Genomic DNA, 12,156 nt, shown 5'->3' with positions numbered 1-12,156 from the left:
AGATGGATTATGAGAAGCCTGGTGTTACCATTTTACTACAGTAAGTCAATTAAACATGAGCTATGTTTGAGGGAGTCATGGAAATTGGGGTGTCAAAAGGGTTGCCTAACCAACTCCACAGTTCTGGGTGTATGTCCCCCAAAAGTGGTGTGCAGAGAGCTGATAGAAAGCACAAGTTTTGAAATCAATGCTTTCTACTAAAACCATAATCAACTCAGGATTCAGAACTCCCCTGGATCTGAAATGCCTCAAATATGAAAGATAGCTACTGTTAGGCTACTTTCACACATCCGGTTTGAGCCGTGCGGCTCAATCCGGCTGTGAAACCTATGCAACGGATGCGGTGAAAACACCGCATCCTTTGCATACGTTTTTACATGCGGCCGGTCCGGTTTTTTCCGGTTGCGGCACGCTACTGAGCATGCGCAGTGAAAAAAACTGCATGCAGCGGCCAGATGCGGTTTTCCGCATCGCGCTGCATCCGGCATCCATAGGCATGCATTGAAAATGTGCCGCAGCGGCCGGATGCTGCGCGATGCGGTTTTTTTGCCAGAGCAAAAAACGTTGCAGCGAACGTTCTATCCGGCCGCCGCATTTATTTATTTTGCCGCATCCGGAAAAAAACGGATGCACCGCAAAGCCATCAGGTACAATCCGGTTACAATGCAAGTCTATGGGGATAAACCGGATGCGATACCGGATCCGGTTTACCCGTTTTTTTCCGGATTGTACCTGATTGGAAAAAACTGATGTGTGAAAGTAGCCTTAGTGTTGCTTTCCACAAACTAACCTGCACTTCAATCCATAAAAACTCTAGCCTGGATTTTATAGTTCAGCAGCAGCCTCCTGCAATGGAGAAGCAGCTTTCCTATGTAAAGCTTTACAATTGGAGGAGGAGGCAGATCGTGACCAGATCTGGTCACATGATCCACCAATCGTTATTATATGGCAAAAAGTGCTGGTCAGGTGGAGATGAAAGCAGCATTTAGTTACCCTTTAAGTAAACTCATCAGAATGGTCTAGTTTTGTCTACAAAGATTTAGTTACATGCTATGCTGTTGACATTGTTCTGAGACTGCAATTGCTAAACGCATGCAAATTAAAAAATTTAAGGATTTTGTTATACCATAAAAAAAAAGTAAATAGCCTAATGCATCAAATTTGGTGGAGACAGATTTCAGAATGCATCAGTAAAGTTTGCAAGGACACATTTGTTACATGTTTACAGCAATCAAGACTTGGCAAAATGGCAGCTAGTATAGTTTAGGCATTGATCAATGGTTTGAGATAATTGGTCTTTTATAAAATAAAATGACAATGTAGTTTTAGTAGGCGTTGTAAGGACCCAACGGGGAGGTGGTCAGCAGATTTGAACTATATCTTGATAAGTTTACATTTTAGTTAGTTTTCTGCATGACATCCAAGATTACAGTAAACTAAAATGCCAATCTTTAAACTCCATCTAGTTTATGGAAGTTATATACACATGCATTATGACAGACACCTGCTCAAATACAAGTTTTATTAATGGCACCAATACAATGCTGATATTCATGCTGTGAAAGTACAGGTTTCGCAATGATGCTCAAGCAGTCCCTATAAATCCCACTGGATAGTTAGGCTAAGTTTTAAATGTTACAGCACCAAGATGGGCCAGAGAAAAATCCTGGAATAAGTGGGAGGAGCAAGTATTGTGTCGCAAAATTAAGGTGTCAAAACGGTTGTTGAGTCCATCAGATGATCCAGAAAGTGTACAGAACTCACAGCTTGTCCAGGAAGTTGTCCAAGGCTGAAACACCCTCTTTAAGACCCTTTCGTTTACGGGTCTCTGCAACAACCTGGCTTGGTCTTGTGGTGGTATCAAATGGATCACCAGGAAGAATTTGCCAGTGGTCAAACACACACTGGGGGAAGGCTTGGCCACCAGTATTTGATCGTAGATCAGCAGTGAAGCCTATAAAAGTGGATTTAAAAAAAAAAAAAAAAAAAGTCAAACTTTGAAAAACTTAGCCACTATTAGAAACATATTGTTCAGTACCAAGTGAAGAACTCTAGCTGGACCAGTATTTAAACTAATTTGAACATTTAACATGTCACAGTATCATGTGCAATAGTGGCTGAAACCAATTCAGAAGATATTTGACTAGAAAAAAAAAAGTTGACTGTCACAAGGTTTATAACCATGTGATATTACAGCAGCATGCTGTAGTATTTATTCTAGTGATGGCTGCAAGTTTGATTTAATTTACTTCGCAGCAGAAGACCACTTGAAGACTAATAAAACTCATGCATCAGTCCTCCAAATTGACCTCTGTATAACCACACCCCTAAAAGGCAGTTTTCAGCTTATGTACAGCTTACACAAAGCTGTCAGTGGTAATGGGCAGTGTTCTATAGAGCTCAGCATTCCGAGTACTGCACCAAAACAGATTTTATCAGAACTGAAAGCGGACAAGTGATACATTAACAGAATCAGGATTACTGCCACCAAATGGTCCTTCATAGTGAACTTCACTTGTATAAGTTAAAGGGAACCTGTCAGCAGAAATTTCCCATAAAACCTAAGATTCCCCCTCTGCAGCTCCTGGGCTGCATTCTAGAAAGGTCCCTGTTATTATTGTGCCCCCTTTCTGACCAAAATAGAGTTTATAAAGTGGTACCTTTTTGGATTTGGATTCTATAAATGTGACACGGGGGCGGGCTGTCTGGCGTCAGTTATTCTGCCTCCTGCCACTTTAGGCCGTCCCCCATCACTCCTTTCCATAGCTGTGGACGCCGCCCAGTGCTCCACAGGTCCCCGCACATGCCCAGTGCTCATCTCTCGTGGATGAGCACTGTGCCCAGTGTCACCGCTGGTGACGTGCGCGCAGGCTTTAGATTATGGGCGGTGCTGTGATGATTACCAAGCAACCGCCCATAATCGCAGGACCGCGCTTTCCCCCCACGGAGTCCTTCGTTCTGCGCAAGCGCGGTGCTGCTGACCCCACGTCACCTCCTTCCCATCTTGCCCTGAGGCAGGAAATAGAAGGAGGTGACGTGGGGTCAGCAGCACCGCGCTTGCGCAGAACGAAGGACGCCGAGGGGTAAAGCGCAGTCCCGCGATTATGGGCGGTTGCTTGGTAATAAACATCACAGCACCGCCCATAATCTAAAGCCTGCGCGCACGTCACCAGCGGTGACACTGGGCATAGTGCTCATCCACGAGAGATGAGCACTGGGCATGTGCGGGGACCTGTGGAGCACTGGGCGGCGTCCACAGCTATGGAAAGGAGTGATGGGGGAACGGCCTAAAGCGGCAGGAGGCAGAATAACGGACGCCAGACAGCCCGCCCCCGTGTCACATTTACAGAATCCAAATCCAAAAAGGTACCACTTTATAAACTCTGTATTTTGGTCAGAAAGGGGGCACAATAATAAGAGGGACCTTTCTAGAATGCAGCCCAGGAGCTGCAGAGGGGGAATCTTTTAGGTTTTATGGGAAATTTCTGCTGACAGGTTCCCTTTAAACTTGCAGAGCATTTGGGGAGGTTGTGGGCATTATGCAGCAGTCAACTGGGAAATATACAAGTATGAACTTGCTGTGAAGACTTACATTAGCTTTCAAGACTAATGGGGAGGGGAACTCACCAAATGATTCATTGACAGGCAAATAAGCTTTAACAACAAACATAGGTGTGCCAGCAACTTGTGATTCTTCAAACACGTGTCCTCTCTTCCTGTTCAGCACACCATAGATTCCACCAACAACTTGTTCTGGGCACTGTTAAAATAAAAGTTAAAGCTTTTGCTTATTTCTACAACCAATTTCATGCTTCAAGTCAGACAGCATGAAATCACAACAGAGTCCCTCAGTACTGCCAGTGAATTTTACTGTGACATACTGAAGAAAAACCTTTGTTATATCCCATCTGCTGCTTGGGAGGCTACTGAGCCAGCAGGTTAAGAGGGTGGGTGGGGGGGAAGGGAGAGAAAAAAAAAACAAAAAACCAGTATTTAACTTTTACTGACCTGGATCTCTACAAGGTAAATTGGTTCCATTAACCGGGGCTGTGCAGTTAGTGCACAAGCATAGAGACAGCGACGGGCTGTGGGGATGATCTGTCCACCTCCTCTGTGAATGGCATCAGCATGAAGGGTCACATCATGCACATCAAAACGTACAGCTCTCATGTTCTCTTCACAAAGAACACCCTGGGAATATGAATGCATTTACATTGTAGTAAACAGAACGTTAGTGCTACAATATGTATATAACAAAATTATTGTTTCTACATTTTAATATAATGTCATATGCATTACAGTAATTCATCATTAAGTTTTTGCAACGGTAATTAAGCCAACTGCGTCCACTTTAAAAACATACCTCCTTTGTAGCCCACTGAAAGCCAGCCACTACACTGTCCTTAATTTCATTTAAGTACTGGACTCCTTTTGTGACATCACTGAGTATATTTGGCCCAGTTCCATCAGGCCCAAAGCACCAGATCTTTCTTGCTTCAGTGACATCCCATTCATATTTTTCAGCCAGATAACGAGCCCTTGTTTTAAGCTCTTGACGAGAGGACACATCTCCCTTATCAATATCCTCAGCCAAGCCATCAGGGAATGGCCGAGCCTTCATGTACAGACGGTTGTGCTTGTTTGGAGACTTTGACAAGCATAGCTGGTTGGATTCCTCACTGACTGTCTCACGATATGACACAACTGGATCAGATTTCTAGAGGAAATTTAAACAAGTAGGTTAACTACATGAACATGGCATTTCCCCCACTTAATGTAGGCCCTTGTGTATTACTGTCTGTTACCTTGATTGGAATGCAAGCATGGTCTTCTTCCAGATCTTTCAGACAGATTTCCAAGTGAAGCTCTCCTGCGCCAGCAATGATGTGCTCTCCAGACTCCTCAATGATGCACTTAAAAAGCAACAAATAAGATTATGTCTGCATGCAAGAGTAGTGTTACCAATAGAAATTCCTCACGGCAGTCCAATAAGCACCTCTACCATGCTCTATAGGAAAGTCACCCATATAAAAAAAAAAAAAAAGTTCTCTCCTCTGGTGTCAGCATTTTTTCCCCCTAAGTTCATGAGGGTGTTAACATTTAAACACTGGCTTCTCTCCCAGCTTATAGACCTCAAAACTGATTGAGAGCTGCAGCTGACCATTTACTTCCTGTTGATTACTCTGGTCCAAAAGGTGAAAAGCCAATGCAGATTGCCAGCACCCGCACGTGAGCACTGGGCAGTCCAGGTTAAGGTCCACCTAGTAGTGGGGACAACCCATTTAATGCTTACCTGCACCATAGGGTCAGATTTTGCCAAACGTTTTAAGCCTTCTACAAGTTTTGGAAGGTCAGCAGGGTTTTTAGCTTCCACAGCAACACGGACAACAGGGCTCACACTGAACTTCATAACACGCATGTTGTGTGCATGTTCAAAAGTGGTGATTGTTCCAGTCTTCACCAAATACTGGTCCACTCCAACCAGACCAACAATGTTGCCACATGGCACATCTTCAATGGGCTCTACATAACGTCCCATCATCAGAATAGTTCTAGAAAGAAATACAAATTTAATATACATGTATATGATCCAGACAACTGTTGATACATTTAGAAGCTTGTAGTATTACACTAACCTCTGAATGGGCTTCAGATAGAGATCCTCTTTCTTACCAGGGGTAAAGTTTGGTCCCATAATTCTAACTTTGAGTCCAGTAGAAACAACACCTGAGAACACTCGTCCAAAGGCATAAAATCTACCTTTATCAGTTGTGGGAACCATCTTAGATATGTACATCATAAGTGGTCCTTTAGGGTCACAGTTCTTAATGCCTGTAGAAAAAAAAAAAAGTTACTCATGTGTAATCAATCGCCAATAAGAAAACAATTAGAAACAAAACGTGACCTTTGCATTTTCTGTAAAAAGATTTCTAGACACTGGGGTATACGAAGCCCCACATCACCAGTTGTGTGACAAAAATCCCACCTCTCCAGTTGAGGGTTACACTGGGAGTTTGATATCCCACTCCATGATCACGTTTATGCCCACAGACTATGGTATAATCCTCAGTTTTTTAGTGGGGCTCCATTGTGATTTAATTTTCTAGCGATCATAATACCGAGCATTTATTTAGGGGGTTGGCCAGCTACATTTAACAACTATGCCAAAAGCCCTTTACAAACATGTTTTGTAAACTTAACAAATTTACTGCCATAACATACCCATAGCAGCTTCATCATCAGGAGGTCCCTCATACAAAAGTTCACAACGGTACTTCTGAGCAGTCACAGGTGATGGCAGATGGATGGTGATCATCTGAAGAAGAGCATCACCAGCTGGGAGCCAGCGTCTCATAACAGCCTAGGTTTACAAAATATGTATTAAAGCTCTCACTTTAGTGTAAAATACTGCAATTTAGACATTACAAATCTTACCTTAAGCAAAGGCTTGCCCTCCTTATCTTTGTCTTCACTGTCTAGCTTAATGTCCAATTTCTCAACCAGCTTTGCAGTCTCTTCTTTCTTGAAGTTCATGATTGCATCAAAAACCTAAAACCCAGCATCATAATTAAGATTTGTAGATTTTTAAAACAAAACACAAAAACAAAAACCATACTAAGTTGTCAGACTTTGATATTTCTTCAGAAATTCTCAGGTCAAAGTGAAGAAATTATTAGTCATCATTTACAACAGAATCCAAGTGATTAGTGCCATTCACCATAAACTTGGGAGGAAACATTTTGGGGACTCAAGAGTCCTAGACATACTGACAGCTAGCATAAGCTTTATAAAAAATTAAAACTTACTTTGAAAATTGGGTCCAGGATCAGTTGACTGAATGTCCTTGGTAGTTTTTTGCCATCAGCATTGATAGCAGACTTTGCAAACTTGCCAGTAGATGGCTCAAAGTATCTAAGTACAAAAAGACAAAGTAATCAAAAAAGCGCAGTATTTAAAGCACCACGCCATTGTCTCTTAAGTGCACCATTCCAGTGGAGAAATTAAGTCCCCTGTTCTTTGCATCAGTCACCTTCTGGTGTCTTACCAATGACCCCATCTTTTGGGTAGTTTTTGGCCTTCCGGCAGCTCTAGTATTAGCGTGCCAGAGGTCACAACTTCATGCATCTCAGCCTCATTCTGCCTTTCAGTGGCATTGAATGCTTCCGACTAATGCAGTCAGAAGTTACAAGCACAAGATGGTGCTGCACCAAAAAGATGAAAATGCTGGAGAGCAAGTAGATCAGGAGCAAGGGACTTTGATTAAAGATACCACGCCAGTGCTGAATTTTATTTTTATTAAGAAAAAAAGCTGAAGTGAAGCTTTAAAATCAGGGCTGTGGAGTCGGAGTCGTGGAGTCGGAGCTCATTTTGGTGGAGTCGGAGTCGGTATAAAATGCACCGACTCCGACAATATATAATAAATTGGGGACAGGAGTGCAATGCAGAATGTGCTGAATATTTTACTAAATAACAACATTTAGTATAATGCTTATATTTAAGTGAAAAATTTATTGTAGTACAATGTGAACATCAGACATTTAATTGTTTTTATGATACAATAATCAAGATATTTGGATAGAACATAAAATATTTATTGGAATACAACTTTAGAACACAAAAAAACTAATAAATTGTAAATATGTAATATATATATAATATATATATACAGTGTATATACACACACAAGATATATATGTAATCTACTGTATATTACATAGTGTATTACATATTTACAATTTATTACAGTTTTTTGTGTTCTAAAGTTGTATTCCAATAAATATATTTTATGTTCTATCCAAATATCTTGATTATTGTATCATAAAAATTATTAAATGTCTGATGTTCACATACACATATTCATGTACTACAATAAATTTTTCACCTAACTATAAGCAATATATGTAGGAGTCGGAGCCGGAGTCGGTGCAAGAGAATTTGAGGAGTCGGAGTCGAAGGTTTGGCTTACCGACTCCACAGCCCTGTTTAAAATATTAAAAACTATTCAGAGAACCTTACCTGTCACCCCATAACTTTTTCATCATGTCTTCAACTTTCTTTGCCCGATCTGCTGGTGATAACTGACTTTCTCCTTTTGAGGCAAACTTTGCTACATACATCTCAGCAAACTGTTTCAGGGTAAACGCCCAGCCATGCAACCCAGAGCCAAAGCCAACAGTACCAAGAACTGGGTCAATCTAAAATTAAACATGATCATGAGAAACTGGATTGCCCATATATAACTGACTAAAAAAGGCAATTCAACAGTCAATGTTTTAGTTACCATTATGTTTCCCATTGGACCCGTCTCTCCTTCACCATATGTAGAAATGATTACGTTCACATTTTCAACAATGCGTTGGAAAGTCTGGAACAGTGCCTCTGGTTCTAATTGGAGTTCCAAAAGCGCACGGTCCATCTTGTTCATCATCAATACAGGGCGGATACGTTCAGCAATAGCCTGACGAAGCACAGTCTCTGTTTGCACACACACTCCTGATGTGGCAGAAAAAAAAAAAAAATCAGGATTTAGACAATTTGTCTGCAAGGAGTCAGTTTATTAAAGCCAAAGTAAACACTCACCAGAAACACAATCTACAACAACCAATGCCCCATCAGTGACACGGAGAGCAGCTGTGACTTCAGAGGAAAAGTCAACGTGGCCAGGAGAGTCAATCAGGTTAATTAGAAAGCCAGAGCCATCTTTGCTTTGCTTGATGAAGGCCAAGTCATTTTCAGAAAGCTCATAGAACAGCGAGATGGCACTACAGGAAATTAAAAAGTATTATAAATCCACTTAAACAGTTATAAGATGCACAACTATGATTATTAAAATTTCAGAATTAAACAGGATAAAGTGGTGTCAAATCCGGAATAATAAGATTCACTTACGTAGATTTGATGGTGATGCACCGCTCCTGCTCATCCTTACGAGTGTCAGTAAAACGAGTCTCACCAGCACGAGCAGAGGCAATAATGCCAGCCTTACACACCAGTGAGTCTGTCAGAGTGGACTTTCCATGATCCACATGGGCTATGACAGACATGTTTCGGATATTTGCCTTTTTGTCCATGATGGTACGAATCTGGTCAACCGTGAAGTTCACCTGAATAAAGTACATTGTTAAACTGGTTATCACATGCTTACAAGTTATGTGACTGTAATGGCTGTCACAAGATCGCATCACAGGACATGAGCAGTGTCGAAAAGGTGAACATGTCTAAGGGTGAGTATAACAGAGGCAGGGGACTTAGATTTAAGGTACCACTCCAGCAGTGAAAGTTTGGTTAGAGGGAGACCCATCAGTAAAGAGCATATACCAAAAGCCAAATCTACTGATTGTCAGGGGCAGAGCATAGAGAAAAGGGACCTAGGACTGAGCCTTGAGGAACCTCGAGTCAATGGCAGAGGCGAGGAATAGGAGCAGGCAAAAGATAGTTAAAGCTGCCCCGTAGGGAGAACCGGAAGAGAATGATTTCCTTGAGGCTGAGAGTGGATCAGTGAGGAGCTGCTGATCCAGGGTCAAAGGCAGCAGAAAGATGCAGGAGAATCAGCAGAGTAGTTTCCATTGGACTTTTCTGTTAATAGGTCATTAGATACTTGGGGCAGCTTCAGTAGAGTGGAAAGAGCAGAAACCAGATTATAAAGTCAAGAATTATATCAGAGACCACAGATTAAAGAGTGGACCAAGCATTCCAGGAGTGGAGATAAAGGGAGGATGAGAGCAGTTTAGTGTGCAGTTCTGGTTGAAGAATGATTTAAGTTAAGGGGTTATGAAAGCATGTTTGAAGAGGGAAAGATATCGATGAAAGGTTAAATATTTCAGTTGAGTAGTGACAACGGGGATAGGGACTGGAAGAGATGTGAGGGAATAGGGTAACTGGTGCAGGTTGTAGGTCAAGAAGCCGGGTCACCTCTGGCTCAAGGATGGAAAGTGAGCTTAATGGGCAGGATGAAAGGGGATCCAGGCTCTGAGGGAATAGTGAATGAAAGTGTCCTGACTGATGAGGTTGATTTTTTTGAAGGCTGTGTCCAGATCAGAGATTAGGTTGGTGACCAGGTTTTGTACTTGTGAACTCAGGAGGGTGTGGAAGGTTTGAAGTCATTGTGGATTGTTAGCTATGTTAGTAATGAGGGTTGTAAAGTAGACTATTTGGCCAGATGGAAAGCAGAACCATAGGTTCAGCATGAACATACGGGATAGTCTTCTGCTGAACTGTTGGGCCTTTGAGTGTACCATGTGCCACTTAATTCACTCTGCAATATATTGTGACAATGCAAAGTCTGGTCACTTCAGGCTATAATTTTTAAAGGGTTGCCCATTGATCATCATGGTTTACTTTGTCACCTCCATGGATGCAGTGTAAACTGCACCATCCATGTCACAGACAGCTGAAGACTCCAGCAGCCAGAAAAGCACTTCAGAAACCTCCGCTTTACACATCCAAACAGGAGGTTATCAGGAAACACTGATCACTCCTGGAGCAGCCTGCAATGGATCTGAGGGATAATGCCTCAATACATCAGATAGGCAACACTTAAATGTAGACTGCAAGTAGCAGCCAGTAAGCCAGCTGTATGCCCTCACAAGCACATGAGAACAATGCCCCCCAGCATCTGTACAGCAGTCCCTTCCGCTCACTGTAGGGAGAGCTGCAGTTAGGCACTGCGGGTTAATAGATTACCTAGGAGTTCGAGCTGGGCTGTACATGGGACAAGCCCAGTGCGCAACCACCACAGCTGGAACGTCACCAGGAAGCAGAAACCGCAGCGTCATGGCTGCCTCAGTCACCAAGAGGCGGGCGGTGTAACCGAGCAGGCTTCAAGGGTGGGGGAGGAGGCTCCACGGGCACAGGCGAGCCGATGTACGGGCCCACGGGCGGGCGAGAAATACACACGAATCCACGGGCACAGGGGCGGGCGAGAAATACACACGGCTCCACGGGCCCACGGGCGGGCGAGAAATACACACGAATCCACGGGCACAGGGGCGGGCGAGAAATACACACGAATCCACGGGCACAGGGGCGGGCGAGAAATACACACGGCTCCACGGGCACAGGGGCGGGCGAGAAATACACACGGCTCCACGGGCACAGGGGCGGGCGAGAAATACACACGAATCCACGGGCACAGGGGCGGGCGAGAAATACACACGAATCCACGGGCACAGGGGCGGGCGAGAAATACACACGAATCCACGGGCACAGGGGCGGGCGAGAAATACACACGGCTCCACGGGCACAGGGGCGGGCGAGAAATACACACGGCTCCACGGGCACAGGGGCGGGCGAGAAATACACACGAATCCACGGGCACAGGGGCGGGCGAGAAATACACACGAATCCACGGGCACAGGGGCGGGCGAGAAATACACACGAATCCACGGGCACAGGGGCGGGCGAGAAATACACACGAATCCACGGGCACAGGGGCGGGCGAGAAATACACACGAATCCACGGGCACAGGGGCGGGCGAGAAATACACACGAATCCACGGGCACAGGGGCGGGCGAGAAATACACACGGCTCCACGGGCACAGCAGTAGAGACCCCGTGCCAGTGGTGCAGGGCTCCCGGCCCAGGCGCCAACAAAGTAGGACGCCATAGGCCGCTGCTATTGTTAAGCCGGGACTTCCTAAACAGAGCGTCAGAAGGAAAATAGTCACAGGCCTCTGTGACCAGCAGCCTCCACAACAACAGGGCGGGGGAATACTGCTTACCATTTTGGCGGATGACGGTGGATTCGCTTCACGGGAGAAAAAAGCCGGAGCGGACTGCCTGCCTCACAGCAGACACACAGGCGGAAGAGGCCGCTGACGTCAACAGCGCGCCTTTTATAGTGCTAGAGCCGGTCCGCTCACGTGACCCCGGGACGTCGGCGGGCGGAGCCGGGCTCTGATAGGCGGCTTTCTTCAGGCCTGGAAGCTAGTGACGTACATACATGCTTAATGCCGCCATTTTTTTTCCAATAACACGTGTCGCTTCGGTAGAGTTCAGAACAGCGAACCCCTAATAGCCTGAATGTTCATAACTTTACATTTCTTGGAGACGTCTCCTAAAATTGACACACAATGATTGATTCAGACTAGGCTAACACTTTACAAATGTCAGTAAACCACATTTCCCACCCTGTACTATAAGCTGGGCCCGAGGTG

At 44.2% G+C, this 12,156-nt stretch overlaps 1 protein-coding gene and 1 non-coding gene across 2 annotated transcripts; both read right to left on the bottom strand.

Annotated features, from left to right (window-relative positions):
- Positions 1 to 1,508: 1,508 nt before the first annotated feature.
- Positions 1,509 to 11,826, bottom strand: EEF2 (eukaryotic translation elongation factor 2). Its single transcript, XM_075352608.1, has 15 exons — positions 11,722 to 11,826; positions 8,890 to 9,104; positions 8,581 to 8,762; positions 8,282 to 8,493; positions 8,017 to 8,195; positions 6,807 to 6,912; positions 6,436 to 6,549; positions 6,223 to 6,361; positions 5,637 to 5,832; positions 5,294 to 5,552; positions 4,806 to 4,913; positions 4,364 to 4,717; positions 4,009 to 4,191; positions 3,628 to 3,760; positions 1,509 to 1,954 (listed from the first exon to the last, which is right to left on the bottom strand). Exons 1-15 carry the CDS (start codon positions 11,722 to 11,724, stop codon positions 1,761 to 1,763), a joined length of 2,577 nt encoding a protein of 858 aa, XP_075208723.1. The 5' UTR covers positions 11,725 to 11,826; the 3' UTR covers positions 1,509 to 1,760.
- LOC142258845 (small nucleolar RNA SNORD37) lies at positions 6,622 to 6,688 on the bottom strand. The gene has a single exon (XR_012727889.1). It is a non-coding gene; the product is annotated as a small nucleolar RNA SNORD37 (small nucleolar RNA).
- Positions 11,827 to 12,156: the final 330 nt, after the last annotated feature.

The sequence above is a fragment of the Anomaloglossus baeobatrachus genome, chromosome 1, assembly GCF_048569485.1.
Source record: "Anomaloglossus baeobatrachus isolate aAnoBae1 chromosome 1, aAnoBae1.hap1, whole genome shotgun sequence".
Lineage (NCBI taxonomy): Eukaryota > Metazoa > Chordata > Amphibia > Anura > Aromobatidae > Anomaloglossus > Anomaloglossus baeobatrachus.
The sequence above is the reverse complement of the archived record's forward strand: the minus strand, read 5'-3'. Positions and strand labels throughout refer to the sequence as shown.

Excerpts from the sequence above, each read along its gene's own strand:
- EEF2 (XM_075352608.1), bottom strand. Across the intron at positions 4,914-5,293 it reads AATCTGACCCTATGGTGCAG|TGCATCATTGAGGAGTCTGG; the intron begins GTAAGCATTAAA and ends TTGCTTTTTAAG. Across the intron at positions 1,955-3,627 it reads GCCTGTCAATGAATCATTTG|GCTTCACTGCTGATCTACGA; the intron begins GTGAGTTCCCCT and ends CCACTTTTATAG.